The sequence below is a fragment of the Herpailurus yagouaroundi genome, unplaced genomic scaffold (assembly GCF_014898765.1).
Source record: "Herpailurus yagouaroundi ecotype Mexico unplaced genomic scaffold, PumYag 182, whole genome shotgun sequence".
Lineage (NCBI taxonomy): Eukaryota > Metazoa > Chordata > Mammalia > Carnivora > Felidae > Herpailurus > Herpailurus yagouaroundi.
Window position 1 is genome coordinate 39,488,805 of NW_024412413.1, and position 24,481 is coordinate 39,513,285.

The following is a 24,481-nucleotide window of genomic DNA, read 5'->3' on the forward strand; positions in this document are numbered from 1 at the left end:
TGGAGCCTGCTTTAGATTCTGTGTCTCTCTGCCCCTTCCCCATTCGTGCTCTGTCTCTCTCTCTTTATAAGGTAAGTAAACATTAAAAAAACAATTAAAATTAAAAATTATCTTAAAAATTTATTTTTTAAGTAAATTACTTTTTTAATTAATTTGCTTGTTTTTTTAAAGTAAGCTCTATGCGCAACATGAGGCCTGAACTCACAATTCTGAGATCAGGTTAGGTGTTTACCGACTCAGCCAGGTGTCCCTAAAAATTTCTTATTTAATTTTTTAATTTTACAAATGAATATTTAAAAATACCAGGATGTCAGTTGCTATTTTAACAATAATTTTAAGTAGCTTCTAATAATTTTTTCCTTCTCCTTTTGGTTGCATCAGCTCCATTTAAATACTTTCAATGGATTTAACCACTGATTTTCCTTGCATCCAAATACTTTTTGACTATGTGGTTCTTTGTTCCCAATCAGTGAATATCTGCTATCTCATTAAGCAGGTTTAAACAGTATCTGTTGTAAAGTAACAGGAAAAATAATTACCTTTTTGCTCTTAATAAAGTTAGAATTAGTAAGTATGAGTGGACACTTCTGCCAGAGGCTGATAATTTCATTTGAATTATGTAGCAAATAAAGAGTTGTATCTAGTTTATATAAAATCAGATATTTAAACATAGTAACAAAATACCATATGTAGTATTGTGAATTGCCAGAAACATCTATACTTCTATGTAATTATACAAATACATTTAAACTCGGTTTCAAATTAGCTGTTATTTTGGGTTTTTGTGGCAAAGAAAATTGGGAGTTGATGGTGTCAGAATGCCTCAGTATAAAGCAGATTACTCTGTTTAAATTGTAATTTGGGATTGGTCTTGATATAATCTAGTATTACATTGATTTGCTGACATTTTGAGGTCCTAGGCCACTGTGTCATCTTTTCAGAGTTTAATTTAGACTTTTTATTTAAAAAAATTTTTTTAAGTTTATTTATTTAAGTAGTCTCTACACCTAACTGTGGGGCTTGACTTATGACCCTGAGATCAAGAGTTGCATGCTCTTCTGACTGAGCCAGTCAGGCACTTCCAGTTTTGACTTTTTTAAAGTTTTTTATTATGATATCATTTTATTTTACTTATTTATTATTTAACGTTTATTTTATTTTTTATTTATTTATTTATTTTTGGAACAGAGAGAGACAGAGCATGAACGGGGGAGGGGCAGAGAGAGAGGGAGACACAGAATCGGAAACAGGCTCCAGGCTCCGAGCCATCAGCCCAGAGCCTGACGCGGGGCTCGAACTCATGGACCGCGAGATCGTGACCTGGCTGAAGTCGGACGCTTAACTGACTGCGCCACCCAGGCGCCCCAGCGTTTATTTATTTTTGAGGCAGAGAGAGACAGAGCATGAATGGGGGAGGGTCAGACACAGAATCTGAAACAGGTTCCAGGCTCTGAGCTGTCAGCACAGAGCCCGACGCGGGGCTTGAACTCATGCACCACGAGATCATGACCTGAGCCGAAGTCGGCCGCTTAACTGACTGAGCCACCCAGGCGCTCCTATGGTATCATTTTAAAAGGAGTTTCTGAGCAATACAAACATCTCCCCATTTTACTGATGAACAAAATGAAATATAAACTTCCCTATTAATTGGCAAGGTTATGATAAAAAGGCTTTTTTTTTTTTCTTGGCAGAGAGAGGCAAAATATTTTGAAGTAGTTTGGAAACACAGATGCAAAACTGCTCTTTGAGTCAGAGATACTGATAGGAGGACTGATGAAGTGATCCAGGTTTATCTGCGCCTCCGTATCCAGGTACTAGAAGTACCTACCCTGTTATAACATGGTGTGAGCTGATAAGCAGCACTTCTCTCAGTATCTCTGTAAACAAATTTATCTTTATATGTATGTCTGTATGTCTATACACATATCCCTATATACATACCACTGTTTTGTTCTTTTCCCTTAATATTGTGGTGAGATTTCCACAGTATTACATAAAGAACTTCCCTATTACTTTTTGCAAATGGAGAATGTTCTATGTTATAGATGTACCATAATTTTTCTAATTTCTATTGATGGCTATTTAGGTTATTTATAATCTTTTACTATTACAACCAGTGTGGTGGTGAAAAACTTAAAATACATATTGCTTTGCATATATGTGTATGTAAATCAGTAGGATAAAATCTTAGCTGTGGAATTTCTGGGTGAAAAGGAGTGTGCATTTGTAATTGTGATGCTATTTCCAAAATGTTCTTTGCAGTATGGCCATTTTTTCATGTTATTCAGAGCTCTTCATATATTATTTGCAGTAGCATACAGCTTTCTTTCTTTCTTTCAGAGAGAGAGAGAGGGAGTGGGGGCACAAGTGAGCCAGGGGCAGGCAGAGAGAGGGAGGGGAGGGAAGGGGGAGAGAGAAAGAGAGAGAGCACACAAGTGAGCGAGGGGCAGAGAGAGAGAGAAAGAAGCAGGGATCACCCAAAGCGGGGCTCCAGCTCACCTGATATGGGATTCCAACTCCTCACAAACCGTGAGATCATGACCTGAGCTGAAGTAAGATGCTTAATGACTGAGCCACCCAGGTGTCCCTAAAGTTTTCTATTTTAATGTATATAGTAGTTAACACAAATTTCTTATTAATGGAAATCTTCAGTGGTTATATATATATTTTTTACTGTTGTAAATAATACTGAAGTTTAATCTGTGTAGGTTAAACTTTTGTGTTTTGAATTATTTGTCCAGATTTCCAGAGATAAATTTATTGGGCCAAAAAACAAAGGATTATAAGGACTTAAAAAATTTCTGATACATATTGACTAAATTATTTATGAGAAAAGGTTTATCAGTTTATATAATCAATGGTATTTTGTGGGAGGGCATTTATGAGTTTTATGTTTCTTCTGTTTTTATTTGATTTATTTATTGATTTTCCTTTTAAAACAGTCTCAAGTTTAATGAAAAGTTATAAGGGAGTGGCTGGATGGCTCAGTTGGTTGAGTGTCCGACTCTTGGTTTCAGCTCAGGTCATGATCCCAGAGTCCTGGGATCAAGCCCTGCATTGGGCTCCACGCTTTGTGTGGAGCCTGCTTAAGATTCTCTTTCTCTCCCTCTCCCTCCCTCCCTCCCTCCCTCCCCCTCCTTCCCTCCCTCCTTCCCTCCCTCTGCCTTTCTCTCCTGCTCAAGTGCTCTCTCTCTCTCTCAAATAAAAAAGAAAAAAGAAAAAATGTTATAAGTACTGTACAGAAACTTTTGCCCCTAAATTGTTTGAGAATAAGTTGCTAATCTCATGTCCTATTACCCTCAATTTTCTTCTTTCTTTTCTTTTCTTTTCTTTTCTTTTCTTTTCTTTTCTTTTCTTTTCTTTTCTTTTCTTTTCTTTTCCTTTTCTTTTCTTTTCTCTTTTCTTTTCTTTTCTTTTCTTTTCTTTTCTTTCTTTCAATGCTGATCAACGCCAACTTTAATTCTTTATCCCCACACTATCTGATAGCCACCAGTTTCCCAATCCTAGCATTGGTTACTAACTTATAAATCTTAAGGTAAATTCTTCTCATTTACCTAATGTTCAGTTTCCATCAGTTTTAATATACCCCAGTATAAATACCATTACTGAGTGCTTTGTATGAAATTCAGTATTCTATGGATGCCATAGAGTTGTGGGATGGAACAGGAGCCTTTGCCTTTTATGTGAACTTCAGCAGTACTGTGGACACCAAGGCAATTTTGCTTGGGTAAAGCAGGGTTTATTTTCATTTGTAAGAGAACCCTCTTGCAGCAGTTTTATTCAGTTCTAAAAATGGTAGCATTCTTTTAAACTATTCTTTCAGAAGCAGCCACTAAGTAAATGGAATATCGGATTAACCCTAAAAATGTGGGCCTTGGTTAACTTTGTTATTCTGCATATAATCATGATAAAAAGATTAGGATATTCGTCATATTTCTAAGCAAAATCTAATTTAAAAAAGCTTGTTCTTACCAAACTCCTAAAAACAGCCATTTGAGAGGAAACCACTAGAGCATTATATCACCTCAATGAAGCTGTTGGTATCGTTACATGCATCAACAAATCTACATGGCTAGCTTCTGCATTCCACTGTTACAGAAGTTATTTTATACCTGTTATACCAAACAGCAGTTAAACACTGACCTATAAACTTCCCAATAAGATAAAGCAAAGACAGAAGCATTTATCTTATTAGATACAAGATACACCACCACTTATAGTCTTCAAACATTATTGCATTTTAATTTTCGTAATTTGACAGTGCATTCATGGAACATTCTGCAGACAATGAATTTTAGCAGACAAATTAAAGGACACTTTTAAGGAGTTATGACTGTCCTAAATTGTGTATCAGCTCAGAACTTTACAAACATCACTTATGTTAGCAGTAATAGTGGAGCTGGAGAGTATTCGTCTTCTCCCTGCTGCATGGCGAGAACCACCAGTAGCATGTTACCCTTTCCAAGGCCACATTCTCATAGCCTGCAGATGTCAGTCCTCACATCTCCCTGTGCTTGTAGACTGGTTTGGTGATTCACTGCGTGTCAGGATTTCTTCTGATAGCTTTATGGAATTGATCAATGAGGATAACTTGACAGAATTTGTATGTGGAATCTTTGCCAACCTAGTAAGAATTCAGGACTCTCAGACCCCCACAGTGGTGCCCAGCTCACTCTTCTGCAAGAGACTGAAGGCTTTGGGAAAGCTTTAGCTGGTTAATGCCATGATGAGCAGGCTTTCTGTAGGCTGCACCCTTAGGCACTTGGTGTTTGTGGCCACCCACACTGCACACAAATCCAATATATGATATAACCTTGCTTGGCCTTGTATACTTGTGTGTGTGCTTTTTGGGGCCAGTTTGGGCAAGGGCCCTGTCGAGTACAGAGAGCTGCTGGTACTACCAGAAGTGTACCCTGAGAAGAGAGCGTGTTACATTGGACTGCTTCTTCCTCCATAGCTCTTGGATGTACCTGTAAACACCCATCTTGGCTTACCTTTGAGCTGATGGTTGCCACCAGACAGAAAGGAAAGAGCCTTTCTCCCCTTTCCTGTGTATTTTTTACAGAGACTCCTACATAACCACAGGACAGCTTTTAAAAACAGGAAATCAGGGACACCTGGGTGACTCAGTCAGTTGAGTGTCAGACTTCGGCTCAGGTCATTATCTCATAGTTCGTGAATTGAAGCCCCACATTGGACTCTGCTGTCAGCACAGAGGCTGCTTTGGATTTTCTGTCCCCTTCTCTCTCTGCCCCTCATTCTCTCTGTCTCTCTCAAAAAGTAAACATTAAAAAATAAAAATAGAAAATTAAAAATGACACATTCTTGCCATCTGATATTTAGATCTTATTCAGGTTTGACCAGTTGTCCCAATGATGTTCTAAGTATAGCAGAAGGATCTAATTCAGAATCATGTGTTGCATTTAGTTGCTGTTACCTCTTTAGTTTCCTTCACTCTGAAACAGTTCCATAGTGACTCTTTCTTAATCTTAACACTTTAAAAGATTATAGGTCAGTTATTTTATGATATATCCTTCAGTTTGGGTTACCTAATGTTTACGCATAATTAGATTCAAGTTACAGATCTTTGTCAGGAATATCACAGAATTGATGGTATATTCTTCTCATTGTGTATCCTATCAGGTGGCACATAATTGTAATTTGTCCCATTGCTACTGCTGATCATTCTGGTCATGTGATTTTCAGGCTTCACTTTCCCTTTCTTAATAAGTATTTTGTGGATACTTTGAACCATATAGGTACCTTAATTCTTTAAACTTTCTATCACCTTTCTGTATTTATATCTGTATATCTGTATTGACTCACTATTACTTATTTTATCTGATGGGTTATACCCTGTTACTGTCTGTACTAGTTTTCTAGTGCTGTTGGTGGTATCTCATTGTGGTTTTTGATTTGTATTTCCCTCATGATGAGTGATGTTGAGCATTTTTTCATGTGTTAGCCATCTGGAGGTCTTCTTTCTGACCATTCTTCTTAGTCGTATCTTCCTCTGACTTTCTTCTGCCTCTGTCTCCCCCTCCCTTTTCTTTTTGAGCGGGGGGCATAAGTGAGCAAGGGGCAGAGAAAAAGAGAATCCCAGGAGAGACAGAGAGAGAAAGGGAGAGAAAAAGAGAGAGAGAGAAGCACGGCTCACCCGAAGCGGGACTCGTGTTCGTCCAAAGCAGGGCTTGAGCTCACCCGAAGGGGGGCTGTCTTCCACTTTTAATAACCCTTGTGATTATGTTGGGCTATCAGATAATCTAGGATAATCTTCCTATTTAGGGTTGTTGATTAGCAACCTTAATTTCCCTTTGCCATATAACCTAATAGGTTTGAAAGTTACAGGGTTTAAGACATAGTTGGGCCTATAAGATAATCTAGGATAATCTTCCTATTTAGAGTTGTTGATTAGCGGCCTTAATTTCCCTTTGCCATATAACCTAATATGTTTGAAGATTACAGGTTTAAGACCTAGACGTTTTTGAGGGTCGTTATTCTGCCTGTCACACCATCATTTATTTTGATCAAATTATCCCATATTTTGCCACTGGGAGCTCATTTGAACTTTTGTATCCTTTGCCACTTCTCCATTCTTAGAATTGGAATACTTCCTTGGCATAATATGATATTACAGGCTCATCTTTAACTTTTCTACACCAACCTTAGAAGCAGCTATTTCTTTAAGAAGCCAAGGAGCTCTGATTCCTTTTACTGGAAAATATTTTGAAGCCAAGATATGCACTGTAGATATGTTTATGTTATTGAAGTGTCACCATTCCTGGTCCCTCTCTGAGTATAGACCTACAAAATATGTGTATATCTATATATACATACATATGTGTACCTATCTATTTTGTCTTCTGTCTGCCTACCTACCTACACCTATCTGGGTAGATACTGAAATGAATTTATACTGATAACTTTCAATTCTAATCTCATAGGGTTTTATTCTAGTATTTGTAACTCTCTTTTGTGAGAAACAAACATCGAGAAACTTGCTTCCCATTATCTGTAATGTTTTCTTATTTGTTCAGTCCCTTGTATGTAACCTATCTCTCATTGCCACCCTTTGCCTGTATTTATGCCCTCCTCACCACAAGCGGGTTCTGCTGATATCCCATGTTGGCTTTCCTTGTGCATGAACACTCTGCTGACACTCTTTAGGCTTGGGCATCCTGGATGCCCTCTCTACCCTGCTTGAGTTGTGACTCGCTGCCCTAGATCACCCCTCCTCTTCCACTCCCCAGGATTCCTTCCTTACCCTGCTTAGCTTCTGTCATCCTGTGATAGGCTGCCCTTCCTAAGGTCTTTCTTTGTTCATGTTCAGACTCTGAGACCTCATGCTGGGTTGCTTCTCCTTGGAGACTGTTCTTCTTCATGTAGGGCTCCAGTCTTCTGATTGCCTGGTTTGGGGCACTGTTTCCTCCCTATCTAGCTCTGCCCTATCTAATGGCTTTAGGACTGAATCATTCAGAAAAAGAAGGGAAATGATGAGTTTTTCCTGTTTTAATCTTTGTTAATTTGATAAGGTTCTTGTTTTCTCATTTTTCTTACTGTTTTATCAATTATACATTACAGATACTTTGTTCTGCATTCCTCCTCAGCAGTGTATCTTGCTACATTACATATACCAGTATAGCTGCTTTAATTTAGTCCTGAGGGCCAGTTAGCATGTTATGCCATAATTTTATGGAGAGCTATCGCTTTGTCATTAATTAGTTTGTTTGAATAACTTTAGTATTATTTTGCTATATTTAGTTGGGCTTGTATTTCTCTGATCATATTTCACACATGCTTTTATATTTGTTTATACTTTACAAGTTCTGATCTGCCAGTGCACCTGTAAAGACAATTCGTGGGACTTCCTTAGTGACCATTCTAAGCTTAACTGAAGCAAGAATGTCTTATTTAAACTTACACAAACAGTTGGTGCCTTGCCAACATTTTCTAAGCTCTATATAGGTCTTTCTTCTTCCCTGTAGTAATATAAACCATCCCATTGCAAGGAAGATTATTTCAGACAAAGTATTATTTTAAATCAGTTGTGTAACAGGCTTTGAGGTTACCGGAAGGTCTAATTACATAGTCTTTGAAACTTTTAAGACCAATGCCAGTCTTAGCAGTTGTTTTTTTACAAGTCATTTCAATGATACTGGTATTTCTCCTCCACACCCTTCCCCCCATTTAGACCGGAATTGTCAACTTTAATAGGTATAGTAATTATTGAGTTGTTCTTTGTTGCCACAGAAATATAGAGGCTTCTAGTTAACAAATCTGAGGTGAAGTTTACATTTGCGTAGAGTATTAATGTGTAAAAAACATCAAGCATTTTCCTTCTTAAAATTATTATAATTTTAAGGGTGCCTGGGTGGCTCAGTGGTTGAGCATCTGACTTTGGTTCAGGTCATGTTCTCATGGTTTATGAGTTCAAGCCCTGCATTGGGCTCTCTGCTGTCAGTGCAGAGCCTACTTTGGATCCTCTGTCTCCCTCTCCTTCTCTAGCTTTCCCTGGCTTGCTCTCTCTCTCTCTCTCTCTCCCTGTCTCTCAAAGATAAATAAACATTAAAAAAATTATTGTAATTTTTAAATTATAAAAGAGGATCCCTGCTCTTGATTTTGTTTTTTCCTAATATTTTCTCTTTTTGGCAAGAGTTTAGAGATTACTTTAAACTGCATCTGTAATTGTCCGTCTTGAATACACACACGAGAAGCAGGCTACCACTCCTCCCAATTTCTTCTTCTATACTAGTTCTCATACAAATATAGTCTATCTATTTTGAGAAACATTCCATTATGAAGGAATGTAATTTGATTGCTAGAATTACTGTGAAGTAACATTTAGCTACAAAATGTGTAATCTAATAAAAGACCCTATTTAAATCTACCAATAAAGAATAAGCTTTGGGTGCTTGGGTGGCTCAGTTGGTTGAGCATCTGATTCTTGATTTTGGCTCAGGTCTTGATCCCAGGGTCGTGGGTTTGAGCCCTGTGTCGGGCTCTGCACTGAGTATGGAGCCTGCCTGAGATTCTCTCTCTCCCTCTGTGTCTCGCTCTCATTCTGTCTCACTGTAACAACATCAACAACAAAAAAGTAATAATGATAAGTTTAAGTGTGTTCTGTCTGTTTCAGAATCTGACTATTGAAAAAATAGATATATAGAAATAAGCTTAAATTCTAATTGTTTACAGACCTTGGACATGAACATGGAACAATTTGATCAGGTTCTGATTTTATCAATTGCACCAAACTAGCAGCATAGAAAATACTGTGTGAGGGGTGCCTGCGTAGCTCAGTCAGTTGAGTGTCCGACTTTGGCTCAGGTCGTCATCCCACGGTTCGTGGGTTTGAGGCCCGCATTGGGCTCTGTGCTGACAGCTCAGAGCCTGGAGCCTGCTTCGGATTCTGTGTCTCCCTCTCTCTCTGCCCCTCCCTCACTCATACTCTGTTTCTCTCTGCCTCTCAAAAATAAAGAAACATAAAATAATTTAGAAAATACTGTGTGAAACTTAATTGAGATATGTTTCAAGTGACTAGTTGTTAAAAAAAATGCTGCAAGAAATATAGAAAACTGATATTATACAACTTCTGTTAGTATACTTAACTGGAAACTTGTTTGGTCCTGACTTTAAGTCATTTATAATTGGGTCAAAATATAAAATTAGTATAATGCCACCATACTGTTGCTGAAAATAATCTTCATTTTATATTTCTACATTTGTTATCTGTAGATATCTGTTGTTATCTGTAGATATCTACATTTCTAAATCTGTTATTAGTCAGAGTTTTACCAAAAGTATTAAGGAAAATGATTATGTTAAACTTCAGAAATATTATTTATTGTAATCTTGTTCCTATCATTTCAATCAATCTATCAGTAACCCACAAATCAGTAAATCCAGTAAAGGCTATTCTCATTTAGCAATTCTGCTTACTCCATTTCAGTGAAAGGTAGTCTGGATAATCAAGCTGATGTCATCTTTTAAAATATTTCAATTATAACCAAAATGAGAGAAAGGTGTTGTTTTGGAACCTATGGCATTATTAGCATTTTTTTCCTAATGCATATTTAGACATCATTTAATGTTGTGTGTTAGTTTTAGTTCATGTAGACTAAGATTAGGGAAATTTATAAATGAAAACCTTTATGAAATGTTAGTTGAGTGAGGTGCCTGAGTGGTATGGTTGGTTAAGCATCTGGCTCTTGATTTTAGCTCAGGTCTCAGTCTTGTGATTCTTGAGTTCGAGCCCTGCATCGGACTCTGTACTGACAGTGCTGAGCCTGCTTGGGATTCTCTCTCCCTCCCTGTCTGCCCCTCCCCCGCTCATACTTTCTCTCTCCCAAAATAAATAAAATAAAGAGAAAGATTAATAAAAAATGTTGAATACTGTTTGTGAAACTTTAGGGGTAAAAGTTTCATATGAAATCATTATCATCTGCATTCCATAAAAGATACTTTAAATGGATACACATAAGCTTAGTATTTCTTCTTACTTTATCTAAATAACCAGTGACTAAACATTTTAACCTAGTTATTTTGGTTTCAAAAATAACGTTAAAACTAGGTTTTATAAAGTATATTCTTTGTTGTTATTTGTTAGAGATATTTTCAGAGATTTGTTTTACATGTTTGACGTATAAGGTACAAATACTCTGCCCCGTCTTTAGGAACTGCCACTTTAATGACAAACAGATAAAAGACTCTTTCGAGAAAGTTTACTTGCTAAGCTTTGTTACAGTCCCTTCTTGTAAAAACATCTGATGCTCAAAGGAGAGTTAAAATATCTTTAAACCAACTGTCAAAGCATGGCTTCTCCAGAGGTAATCTTGGTAAGGGGTCAAACTCATGCATATGGACACTTCTAGTATCTGTCTGTCCCCTGGTTATTTTCTGCAACTGGTAAATTCCAAAGAGGTACTTTTCTGTAGCATCACATTATTAGGGGAGTTATTTCTATACATTGTCCATACATACTGATTGTATATTATTTGAGCTGAGGTGTTGGAGGAAAAAGACTCAAAGGTGGGAATCCCTGTCTTCCAGAAAATAAGACGTATGCCATACATGAAAAGTTGAGGTAAACATATTCAAATAAGCAGTTTAAGCTTTCCTAATGGGAATATACTGACTTGGAATAATTGAGATAGATTTACTGAAATTCCACATAGAAAAGTTAGTAAAGATTTTTTCATATTCCTGCTTAAAAAAAGTCTTAGTTGTGGAATATAAATTGTAAGCTTATTGTAAAGGAGTTGTGCAAATTTTTGTTCATTCATGTCCTTTAATCCCCAATAATCTAATAAAATACACAGTGTTACTCCTATTTTAGAGATGAGAAACTGAGACTAATAGAAGTTTAAAAACTTAGCCATAGGGGTGCCTGGATGGCCCAGTCAGTTAAGCCTCTGACTTGAGCTTTGAGCTCCATGTTGGGCTTTGTGCTGACAGCTCAGAGCCTGGAGCCTGCTTCGGATTCTGTGTCTGCCTCTCTCTCTGCCCCTCCCCCGCTCATGCTCTGTCTCTGTCAAAAACGAATAGACATAAAAAAAAAAAACAACAAAAAAAACAACAACAACACAACTTACCCATAGTCTCATAGCTACTGAAGCCTGTCTGGTTGGAACTTGGATCTAAATCTTACTGTTAACCGTATGGTTTGCTGTACTGTATAATGTCCTTTATTGTACCATGCAATCAGTATTTGCTGTTTTAGTCTGGAATCTAGTCATTTTATAAAGGGAGCTTATTCTCTGATTTTAACATCATTTGTTCTTTACTGTAGAGTCTCTCTTGGAGATTTTTAACGATAACTAGAAGAAAAGAATTAACAATTTTTAAAACGACTCATTTCATTTTGACTGGTTTTATTAAAATGAAATTGCAAAAAATATTTGAAGAGCCTGAGTTATTAAAAGATTGAACAGAAAAATGCCTGGTTATTTGCAAGGTAATAATTTCCCCACCTCAATGGTTAATGTTAACTTTCAGCAACCTTTCTTTTAGATAGCTTACCATCAGCTTTTATGCTGATTATACTTTCTAACTTTTTATTTTTAGGTGTCTTTGAAAATAGGCATTAATCATTATGTATGTGGTGAATTTTTTTTTTAATCGAGGGCAAAAAAAAAGTGGAGGGAGATGTATATGATTCTAATTGTGTTCTTTTTTTTTTTTAATTTTTTTTTTGACGTTTATTTATTTTTGAGACAGAGAGAGACAGAGCGTGAACAGGGGAGGGGCAGAGAGAGAGGAAGACACAGAATCTGAAACAGGCTCCAGGCTCTGAGCTGTCAGCACAGAGCCTGACGCGGGGCTCGAACTCACAGACCGTGAGATCATGACCTGAGCCGAAGTCGGATGCTTAACCGACTGAGCCACCCAGGCGCCCCGCTAATTGTGTTCTTAATGCTTATTGGCTTCCAAAAAAAAGTTGATTGGTTGATGAATGATGCTTACTTTTTCCATTTTCTGAGTTTTAAAAATCTTCTAAATTAAAAATACACTTTTAAAAAAGTGAATGGTTTTGTCTGAAAAATCAGATGTAGAGTCTTGTTTAGTCTGACCAGCATTGTGAATTTTTAAAAGTATTGATATTTGTTCCATATTAGTTTCTTTCAAAATTAGACATGATTAACTGATTTATATAATCTGGAATTGTGTTCTTGCACACACACCCAAACTGATGTCATTATTTTTACTTTACAGGAGCCATCTAGAACAGTTTCAGGCAGATATAAAAGGTAAGAATCCTTAAGTTTTGACCTACAACATATAGTTAGACATGGCTTAACTAACTAGAACTGTTTCAAACACCTTGTTGAAAAATAAGAAACCTTAATATCATGCTCTTAAGAAATTACATTTGTAGGTGGGAGTATAGTCCTTTCTGTCTGACCATCATTTATTCTGAGATACCCTGCTGTCTTGGAAAACTGTACATACCATGAATTTGTATGGGACTGATGAAATTAGCAAAATAAAAACTTAGAATCAGTTTCCCTTATATATTTGAACATTGAAAATACTTACACTATCTTTATTAGCTTGGACTGCCATAATAAAACACCATAGAAAGGATGGCTTAAACAGAAACTACTTTTCTCATAGTTCCGGAGGCTGGAATTAAGAGATCAGAGAGCCAGCAAGGTCAGGTTCTGGTGAAGGCCCTCTTCTGGGTTGCAGACTAACAACTACTTGTCTTGTCCTTAGTGTGGTAGAAGGAGCCCAGGAGCTCTCTCAGGTCTCTTTTATCGGAGAACTAATTCCATCCATGGAGTCTTCACCTTTGTGACCTAAGCACTTGCGAAAAGACCCCACTTTCCTAATATTACCATGTAAATGAGGATTTCAACATACGAATTTGGGGGGATCTTAAAACATTCAGACCATACCAAGTCCTCTGCACAATGAGCATTGCTTTTACCAGAAAATGTGTTTGAGTGTATATGTACCTGTATAGGAAGAAAAGCAGAATTAGATATGAGAAGTTGTTTAATGGAGATTCTTGGGCTATTAGCTTCCTTTTTCCCTGTTGAAGTCGTAAAGATTACAGAAGATGTGGTCATACATGTGCAAACAATCATAGAGTCATGGTAGACCTTATCAAGTGTTTATAATGTCCAAGGTGCTTTACATAGAAATCTCGCATTCAATTCTGACAATTATCTTAAAAGATAGGTACAGTAGGTACAGTATTTACGTTCGGTTTGTAGATGAGGGAAGTAGGGTTCAAGAGGTAGAATAATTTCACAGGGGTACAAAGCTAGTGAACAGTAGAGTCTAGATTTGAACTCCGACAACCTAACTTCAGAATACACGTGCTTGTACCATCTACTTAAATTCATACATATAAAACCTTTTATTTCCTCTATTTGTATGTTAAAGTTTAAAGTATTTTGTTGAAAGTTTTGGTTATTACATTCCATCTAAAATAAAACATTAAGAAGAACTTTAATTTTAATACATATAAATAAATACACAAATTGAATAAATAAAATTTTTTTTGTTTATTTGTTTTGAGAGAGAGAGAGCACATGAGTGTGATGTGGGGGGTGGCATAGAGAGAGGGAGAGCGAGAGAATCCCAAGCAGGCTTCTGTGTCTGTGCTATCAGCAAGGAGCCTCACACGGGGCTCAAACTCACAAACCGTGAGATCAGGACCGGAGCTGAAATCAAGAGTTCAATGCTCAACTGACTGAGCCATCTAGGCACCCCTAAAATTTAATTTTTAAGTTTTACTATGGGCCATAATATCTATTAGTGGTAGAAAGGAGTAAGGCCAAGATAATCAGTAATTGAATTAAGTAGGTCTGAAACTGTCTCGGGTGAACTATATTTGTTACTGCTTCTTTAATTTTCATTTCTGAGTAATTTTGATTTAGGTATAATGAAACCTGTGATTCCTTTTAGCTTCTGACATTTAAAAAAAAATATTTATTTTTAGAGAGAGAGCACGCACAAGAGCATGAGCAGGGTAGGGGCAAAAAGAGAGAGGGAGAGAGAGAAAATCCCAAATAGGCTCTGCACTGCCAGCATAGAGCCTGATGCAGGGCCTGAACTCATGAACTGTGAGATCATGACCTGAGCCGAAATCAAGAGTCAGACACTTAACCAACTGAACCACCCAGGTGCCTCTAAGCTTCTAACATTTATACATGGCTTAATAATTTCTACTTCACATGAATAGCTTAAACTGGAAATCTTTTCTTTTGCCAGAAATTAATGCCAAATAGCTCTGATTTGGCGTATTTTCAGGCTACCTCAAACCAAAAAAAAATTTACCATTAGTTTTTGGTTTGGGGAATAAAGATAAACTTCAGTAACTTAACAAATGTATAAGTATTTATTTATTAAATAATAAACATTGAATTATAATTGATACTTTTCAGATTAGTGTTAAGTAGAATCAACAAGGGAATAATTTTCTTATAAATACTCATCAAAAACTTTATGTATCATTGTGTTAAATCAGGAAGAAAATTGGTTTTCCATCATGTATGTGTTTATTGTAAGCTTTTTAGATCATTTTACTTGGGACCTATTCCTGTATTGGTACTTTTGTTATTTTTGTTACCTAGAGCATGTTTTGTTACTTTTCAGCTTTCAAAGGTTTAGCCCTGTTTAATATTGTTATAAAACATACATTCTTAAAAGCTTCTAGTCATTATTCACTGACTTACAGCAACTCGTTGTTTGAATACTGTCTAAAAAGAAAAAAAATACTAAAAAAACAAAACTAAACATAAAACTCAAGATCTGTATCTGAAATTATCAATTCCTTATCTAGAGAAATTTGTTAAATTGTGCATCAATAGTTCGTTACTTTCATTAATTTGTCAGCAAGTTGTAGCAATGACTAGGGAATGGATGTTCCTTGGTGATTTGTGTCTGCCGACTAATGAGGATTTAAAAAAAGGAAGAATGGCTAAAGATTAGAAATTTGACCTCATATGTTAGAAAATATTTTCAGTACATCAGATAACTCATCTCCTGTACACAGCTAGACAAACTCTTAAAAAATCATTACAGGGACGCCTGGGTGGCTCGGTTGTTGGTTAAGCATCCATCTCTTGATTTTAGCTCAGGTCATTATCTCATGGGTTTGTGAGTTCGACCCTTATGTAGGGCTCTGTGATGACAGTGCAGAGCCTGCTTGGGATTCATTCATTCATTCATTCATTCATTCATTCATTCTCTCTCTTTTTCAAAATGAATACACTTAGAAAATCATTAGATACAAGAACCCACAAGACTAGTTTGTATGTGTGCTGTTATAAATTATGAATTTAATATGTAACTTTTTCTTACAAATATCAAGAATGTACTTTTTGAGCACTGAATTTGTTATACACTCAATCTAGTTAGGCTTATTTTACTGAATCAACTTGTTTAGAGCATCTCTTAAAAACTGATACTAATTTCCTTTTTTTTTTTTTAAGTGTTTTCCTCACCCCCCCTTTTTTTTTGTTCTTGAAAGAGAGAGAGAGGGAGTGTGACAGAGTACGAGCAGGGGAGGGGCAGAGAGAGAGAGAGAGAGAGAGAGAGAGAGAGAGAGAGAGAGAGAGAAAGATACAGAATCTGAAACAGGCTCCAGACTCTGAGCTGTCAGCACAGAGCCTCAGGAACCGTGAGATCATGACCAGGGCCAAAGTCAGCTGCTTAATCGACCGAGCCACCCAGGCGGCCCCTGACTAATTTCCTTTTTGAAACATATTTAGAAACTATTTGGAGATGGAGATAATGAAATTTCTGAAATTCAAGGTTTAGGAAAGATGGATCAGTGTCAGTGCATGTATTTGTAGGCTTTTTTTTTTCTTCAATGTGTGACTTTGTTAATATGCTTACTTGGTTAAGTTCATAGTGCGTTGGTTAAAACAAGGATTTTTTTTCAAAGGCAAGACAGATTATTAGATGTGTGCTTATAGATAGTCTGCTCAATATGATATCTAAATAAAACTGTCATACACTTCAAAAAAAAAGACAGTTCTAAAATGACTTTCAATGAGTAGGATTAATCAGGGTGTATAATTTACCATTTTTATTTAAGTAATTCAACCATCAAGAATGGTTCTGATTAAAAAACATGGGAAACAAGCTAAGACAAATACTAAGTTTTATTCTCACATAGTAATTAACTGGTTGTTTTGTTTTCACAAATATATTTAATTCAGTATTAATTACTTTATTAAGTAATTATGCCAAGTCATAAGTGCTTCTAAGTCATCCTCCTTTCTAGTAACCTTAATTTTAGGTTTCATTTATGTAGCTTTAAAAAAAATTATTTTTAATGTTTATTTTTTATTGAGAGACAGAGAATGAGAATGGGAGGGGCAGAGAGAGGGGAGACTCAGAATCCGAAGTAGGTTCCAGGCTCTGAGCTGTCAGCACAGAGCCTGATTGTGGGGTTCAGACTCACAAGCTGTGAGATCATGACCTGAGCTGAAGTCAGACGCTTAACCGATTGAGCCACCCAGGTGCCCCTTTAGGCTTTTTATTTGTTTAACTGTGAGCATAATAGACATACAGTTTTGTATTCTGGTGTGCTGCTTAGTTAATATTACTTCAGCTTTTATGTTTTAAAGAGAATGGCTAGTATCAATAGCGTTCTCTGCTTTTCTCCCTTTCAGTGATGTACAGAACTGCTCATTGTAACTGCTTTGGTGACCCATAATTTCTTTATTTTTTATTTTTATTTATTTAAGCACTCTCTGCATCCAACATGGGGCTCAAACTCATAACCCCGGGATCAAGAGTTGCATGTTCCTCTGAGACTACCAGCTGCCCTTATTCTTTATTGGGATTAAATGTGACTATGATTCTTTTCCATAAGAGCCAACATTCTCTAACAGTCAGTTCTGCTATAATACTTGTTTTTGAAAACTAAAATTTGTCCCAGTTGATATATTAGGGAATAATTTGACCATAACACAAATTTTATGTTTGCTTATGCACAATTTTGTTCATCAGAAACACTAAGCAAACATAGAAAACTATCCAGCTCAACTGAACCACAGAGGAATACACAAAATATACACGTCACACATCTACCAACTTACCTCCATATGAGCCGCAGCCGTTCGTGTGTGGTGTTACAACTTCCCATCTGATTTCAGATAACTCTCCTTTTTACACTTCACTTACTGTGAAAAAGAGAGGCCTCACTTTTAAAAGATACTATATCTCAAATTCTTATTATCTTAGATCTGTTGTTTTTGAGCTAATATACAGAGAAGCTCAAACCTTTATTTGTCACTTGATTCTTAAACTCTTTCATTGGAAATTGAATAGAACCTATGTAAGTTTAGAAAGTGAATAATTTATTCGGAAACCATTTTCATGCAAGATTTACGATGTCACAACTTTTTTCTAAATAGAACTTTATAACCATTGTTTTAAAACCAGTAGTTCTTGTTTGATTGCACTTATGTTTTGAGAACCACTGAGTCACCAGAAATTTCTTCGGTTTGTTGGTCAGGGATCAAACCAAAACAATCAGCGAAATTCTTTGTAGGTGAGAATTACAGACTAAAGACGAAAGGTATCTTTTGGTAGTTGAAGAGAAACAAGTTGTCTTGGGACTTGTTTCTAAAGAAATCTATTCCTTCTCAACATGTCGTATTTTTGTATTAGTATATTCTGTATTTTACCAAATGGTGTAAGGCATACAGTATTCTAACTGTGGTTCTTCTGGTTAATGGATCTTGCAAATGACATGAATGTCAAAAAATGATCATTTAAAAGTAATTGAGACACTGGTACATTTTGTGGACTGAATTGTTTCCTTGTGGATTTGTGAACTTTTATCTATGTTGTAAATATTATTAGCTAAAATTTACGTAATATTTATTATGTACCATACACTCTTAACAGTACTTTCCTTATATGTTAATTCAGTTAATTTTCCCAACACCCTTATGAGGGAAATGTTTCTTTATACTCATTTTACAAATGAGCAAACTGAGGTACAGTGAAGTTTAGTGACTTGTGTGAGATAAGACAGATATTAATTGGTTGATTTTATCAACATGTTGATTTACCTTATGTTAATGTTAATTTGCCTAGTATGGGTAGGATGTAAGATGTTTGATTCAGAGTTTGATTTAGCTTATTTTGACTCCCAAGTAACTGGACAGTACCAGTAACTGGATTTTTTTGTTTGTTTAACATAGTTCTTTTTGCAGAGTAACTTCCACTTCAGTGGCTTTAGATTTCACAGAATCTCCTCAGCTGTCTTTACTTTGGCTGCAGTATGGGAAAATAACTTTTGTTCTTATAATATTCAGTTCCAACAAAATCTAAAGTTATCTTTATATTCATGAAAGAGAAATTATGTAACAATATTTTGTGCAGTATCATTTTTAAGTGCATTTTATGTATTATATTTCCTTGGATATTGATCACTAATCTGAACTTGCTATTCCATATTTAATCTCTTTTTTAGAGAGTTTTGAGATATAGTTCAAATGGTTCATGATGTTTAAAAGTGTACAATTCAGTGGTTCATAGTACTTACATACACAGTGTTGTATAGCCATGACCACTATCTAGTTCCAGAACTACTCTCCACCAAAAAAAAAAAAAAAAGGGAAATCCCATACCCAGGAAACGGCCAGTCCTTATTTTCGCCTTCCCCTTAGCTTTAGCAACCAGTACTCTGCTATGTGTTTTTATAGATTTGCCTATGTTGGGTAATGCATATAAATGAAGTCATACTATATGTGGCCTTTTGGTCTGGCTTCTTTCGTTTAGCATTATGTCTGCAAGATTTATCTGTGTTGTAGCCTGCCTGGATAATATCACAGGATGGACATTTGGGTGTACTTTTTGGCCTATGTGAACATATTAGGAACATTCATGTGTAAATTTTTTGTGGTTCCTATTTACTCTTAATAAATACATAGACATTTTTTATATTGCTTAGTTGAAGACTTTTCTGAAAATAAAATGGATGTTTTATCAAATATGTTTTGAATAGTTGTGAGATGCAAGGTAGTATGCTTGGCTGTTTGGGTGATACATTTTTTTCTTTTTTTTTTGAGAGAGAGGGCACAAGTGAGCGAGGGGCAGAGAGAGAATCTAGGAGGGGCAGATGGAGAGAGAGAGAGAGAGAGAGAGAAAGAGAAAGAGAAAAGTGGGGTTCACCCGAAGCGGGGCTCAATCTCACAAATGGTGATATGGAGCCGATATCACAAATGATGACCTGAGCCAAAGTCAGATGCTTAATGACTGAGCCATCCAGGCGCCCACACACATTAAGATAAAAATGAAGCGCATATAATTTTAGCTGTTTTTACCAAGTACAGTAACTTACATCTGGAAGAATGTTTTCTGGATTTGTTTGTCTATCCCTCAGGTAGTAAAATTTGAGCAACTGGGTATATATGGTGAGATAGTTGTCATATTTTATCTCTTTAGGTTAATTCACTCTATTTAATATGCCAAAAATTAATATAGTATAGTTATAATGCAGACATTAAACTGATGATGTAGAAAACTATTAATTATATAGGATAATAATTACCTATTTATGTTAAATGGGGAGAGGGTGAACATATTACAAAGTATGATACAAAACAAAGTCTCATAACATAGATCAGGTGTTTATAACTTGAAATCTATTGATGAACTAATATTTATGTAAAATAATTTATTGTTTATCTGGGACAGATCTTTTCAATAGATTTTCAAAGGGAGCTGAGTATAAAAGGTTAAGAACTACTATGTTGTAAAATGTATTGGCAATTATCTCTGGGTTGGTGGGATTACTGGAGATAATTGATTTATATTTTTCATTTCCTACAATTAATATATATCATAGTTTGAATAGAGTCTGAGAGTTTTTGATTTTGACCTTTAGTTGTGTGTGTGTGTGTGTGTGTGTGTGTGTGTGTGTGTGTGTGTGTGTATGCACATGCGCTCGTGTGTAAAGGAAGAGGAAAGAGAAAACCTACACAGAGTAAGGGGCTGTTACGAGGAGTGGGAGTAATGATGGGGGAGAATAAGATAGTGAAACATGGTAAAAATATGGAGGCCAATCATGTACTTGTTGGTTATTTAAGGGTTTCATGGTTTATCCAATACTGCTAAATTCTTGATACCCATTCTAAAAGTGGGATTTTACTCATAAGTCTTGTATTTCTTATAATTGCTAAGCCTTAAAATACCTACTTTAGTGGAAAATTCCTCTAGCTCTAATCTTATAATACTGTGCCAATCTTGTTCTCATGATAGTTTTAGAAAAACAGTGTTTTATTCCCCAACATAACACCTCCCTAGACTTACCACAAAAGATGTGAAAACTCCCAGTGGGGAAAAACTTTCAGAAAATGGAAGTATTTATCTTTGATGATACTTTATTCTTTTCCATTTATTATAGTTAGTATTTTTTTTATAGCTAAGGGCAAAAGAGATTCTTTTTGGAATCTCTTAGAGATTTGTGTTAACATTCCTGAGTAGAGTATTACAGACTTTTTGGAGTTAATGAAACAGTCTTTTATTCTGTGTATTCTGCACTGTACATATATGTCCCTCAAAATAGGTTGAAAGCATTTGTTTTTAAAGTACACAGATCTAAATTTGGCAATAAGATCAAGTAACAATATTCACAGTTTTGACAGTATTTCTTACAGGTCTAGTACATAATGGGGATACAGCACTGATTTTGTTTTCTAATAATTATTCCTTGTTTTGAATTCGTTTAATACTATCATTTATGAATTGGCAAGCCTAATATGAAGAATCTTAGAAATTGTTAATTGTTTAAATTTTCTGAAATACTGTTTTAAGCTTGTACCTCAGGCAGATACAGAGTTATTAAGGGATATCCATATTTCTAGGTTTTGATGTTTGTGGTTGTCAGGATTGTAATTTCTACACAAATAATGTTGTTGGTTTAGGTAACAATATTTTAAGGGGAAAGTTTTTTAAAAATGAGTCTAATGCTCTTCTATAATATGATATGACTTCAGAGATACCTTACTCTCTTGATTTTCTTTCTACCACTTTGCTGCTATTTCCTAGTTTTGTTTGTAGTTCTTCCTTTCCTGTACTTGTTCTTTATGTGGTGGTGTTAGTCAGCTCTCTGTATTCAACTTTATTCTCTTTTTGTTCTGTGTATTTGTGCCAGAAATTTCCTTTACTTCAATGACTTCCATTACTACCTGTGCATATACTGATGACTCCCAAGCATTGGCTCTATTACCTGTATAACCAACAACTTTGAATATCTCAGAAGTTTCTCCAACTCAGCATGTTCAAAAGTAAACTTGTGAAACCTGGTCAATTTCAGTAGTTGGCGTCAGAATCCACTTTCGCTGAAACCAGAAATCTGAGTGTTGCTTATGACCCTTCTTTGTTTTTTTTTTCCCCCTACTACATCAACTACATCCAGTCATTTATCAAGACTTACTTAGTTTGTATCACTTATATATCTTCAGTGCCAACACACCAATCTAAGACATCAGCATCTCTTAAATAGTTTATTTTGATGGCCTCCAAACTGATCTCCCTACCTCCAGTTTTTTCTTCAGTGCATTTTATTAAAATGCTTCTTTTCATTTTACCTGCTTTAATGACTTCCTATGATCTTTAAATGAAGTCTAAACTAGACTCCAAGGTGGAGTGATACACAAGATAATGTTGATATGTAGGAAGAAAAATATTATAACTTTTATATTTACTTTTTAATCTAAAGAACACTATGACATTTCTTCTTCAGAGCTATTACTGTGTACTGTTTGTTTATTATGCCCTTGCTTTATATGTCAGATGGTCATTTGTTACTGGAGATATCCTGAGGGAAGCATGTTTCGTTCACTTTCTGAATGCTGCACAATACTGTGATTTGTACGTTAAATGGATACATGCATTATTATCCAGTTTAATGTTTACAAAATAAATCTGGGGGGTAGAATTTTTAAAAAATACCAAACCAAGTATATAAATGCAAAGATGATCACATGATTGTCCAGCTGGCAAAATCTACAAAATCAGATCTTTTCTTACCTGCTTATTTTGGGTTTTAAGTGAAAGGTTTTAAAATTTTTAATTCTTATTTTAAGTTATCTCTTTCTGTTATGACAGCCATTAAAGATCAAATATGCAAACTGATCTTAGAGCTAGTGCTTTGAATCTCTGTATCACAAAATGTTAAAATAAGATCCTAAGAAATAATGGAGCATATTCACCTGTACTTTCAGTAAAAATATTATAGTCAGTTTTGGGAAAACAAAAAATTTTGTATCATAAATAATTAAAATGTAAATTTTAAATTCTTTTCATCCCTTTAGGTTCTGTTTTTTGTTGTACAGATGATAATTCAATAGTATGAGTATATTGTAAATCATAATAGTTTACATATATATAATATGTTACAATATTATATATTTGTATAATGATGTATATGTATTATATGATTTTATATAATATGATTATATTAATAGTCAGTATAAAAACAGTAAATAAACACACATACCAAACATGGTTATGTAATGAATGAAATTTAGACCATTAGTTCAAATTCTTCCATAAAATAGCTTTCAGGTTTCCTGCCTGCTTTTCTATCATCATATCTTACCATGCCTATATTTACATTTCATGCCTTAGTCTTAGTCATATGGGACTTTCCTGTTTCTTAAATGGGCCACGTACACTTTGTAGATATTTGCACATTCTTATTCCTCTTTTAAGTCTGAATTTAAACGTTCTGTAGCATACATAGTGCTACTTAAAGTGCTCCTTGAACTGTTTGTCATCAACCTATGAAAAGATAAGAACAGAACTTGAGAGTAAACACTTAGAAGCTTGAATTGCATTTTGATATTGTCATTATCACATCCAAGTACATAATTAGTAGGCTCCTTTCTGAATAGGATATTGATTAGTTAAAGTGCCATGGTGCTTGTGTGATTTTTTTTTAAGTCAAATTTTTTAGAGCTCTTTTAGATTAACAGCAAAACTTTTGAGGGGAAGGTATAGATATTTTTAATATATACCTTGCCTCCTCTTATTCATAGCTTCTCCCATTATCAGTATTCCCCAACAGAGAGGCATGGTTGTTAAAGTTGATAAACTTCCATATTACACCATAATCACCCAAAATGCATGGTTTGCGTTATGGCTCACTCTTAGTGTTATACATTCTGTGGGTTTGGACAAATGTATGACATGTATTCATCATTGTGGTATATATAATACAGAGTATATTCACTGCTCTGAAAGTCCTCTGTACTTCACCTGTTTATCCTTCCCCCTTTTAAATCTCCCCCTAGCCCCTATAAACTACTGATCTTACTCCACAGTTTGACCTTTTCCACAGTGTCATATAATTAAGATCGTACATTATATAGCCTTCTCATATGGCTTCTTTCACTTCTAATATGCACTCAAGGCTCTTTTTAGCACTGAGTAATATTCCAGATCTACCACAGTTTATCTGTCCATTCACCTATGAAAGGATATTGTGTTTGCTTCTAAATTTGGGGAATTATGAATAAAGCTGCTATAAACATCCCTGTGCAGATATTTGTGCAGACCTAAGCTTCCAGTTTCTTCAGGTAAATGCCAAGGAGCATGATTGATGGATCATGTGGTTAAGAGTAGATTTAGTTTTATAAGAAGCTGCCAAGCAGCCTCCCAAAGTGGCTGTACAATTTTATATTTCTACCAGCAGTGAATGAGAGTTCCTGTTACTCTAATCTTCAGTAGTGTTTGGGGTTTTCATTGTTTCTGATTTTAGCCATTCTAATGGGTGTGCATTGCTGTTTTAATTTGGATTTCCCTGATGACATAATATGGAACATCTTTTCATATACTTATTTACCATCTGCATATCTTTGATAAAGTGTCGATTAAGGTCTTTGACTTATTTTTTAATAGCGTTTATTGTTGAGTTTTAAGAGTTCTTTGTAAATTTTGGATAATAGTTCTTTATCAGGTGTGTTTTTTTGTAAGTATTTTCTCTCAGTGTGGCTTGTCTTCC

The 24,481-nt window shown here is 35.5% G+C and overlaps 1 protein-coding gene and 1 pseudogene across 2 annotated transcripts in view; one reads left to right on the top strand and one right to left on the bottom strand.

Annotated features, from left to right (window-relative positions):
* The window catches only part of PAWR (pro-apoptotic WT1 regulator), a 144,867-nt gene that overhangs the window by 90,339 nt on the left and 30,047 nt on the right, over positions 1–24,481 (top strand). For both annotated transcript variants that reach the window (XR_005795410.1, XM_040491351.1), the window contains exon 4: positions 12,709–12,743. Coding sequence is in view for 1 of the 2 variants with exons in the window: in XM_040491351.1 (XP_040347285.1) it covers positions 12,709–12,743 (35 nt within the window). In the remaining variant the exon portion in view is untranslated. The remainder of the gene's footprint in view (positions 1–12,708; positions 12,744–24,481) is intronic.
* LOC121040981 (60S ribosomal protein L15-like) lies at positions 4,382–5,172 on the bottom strand (annotated as a pseudogene).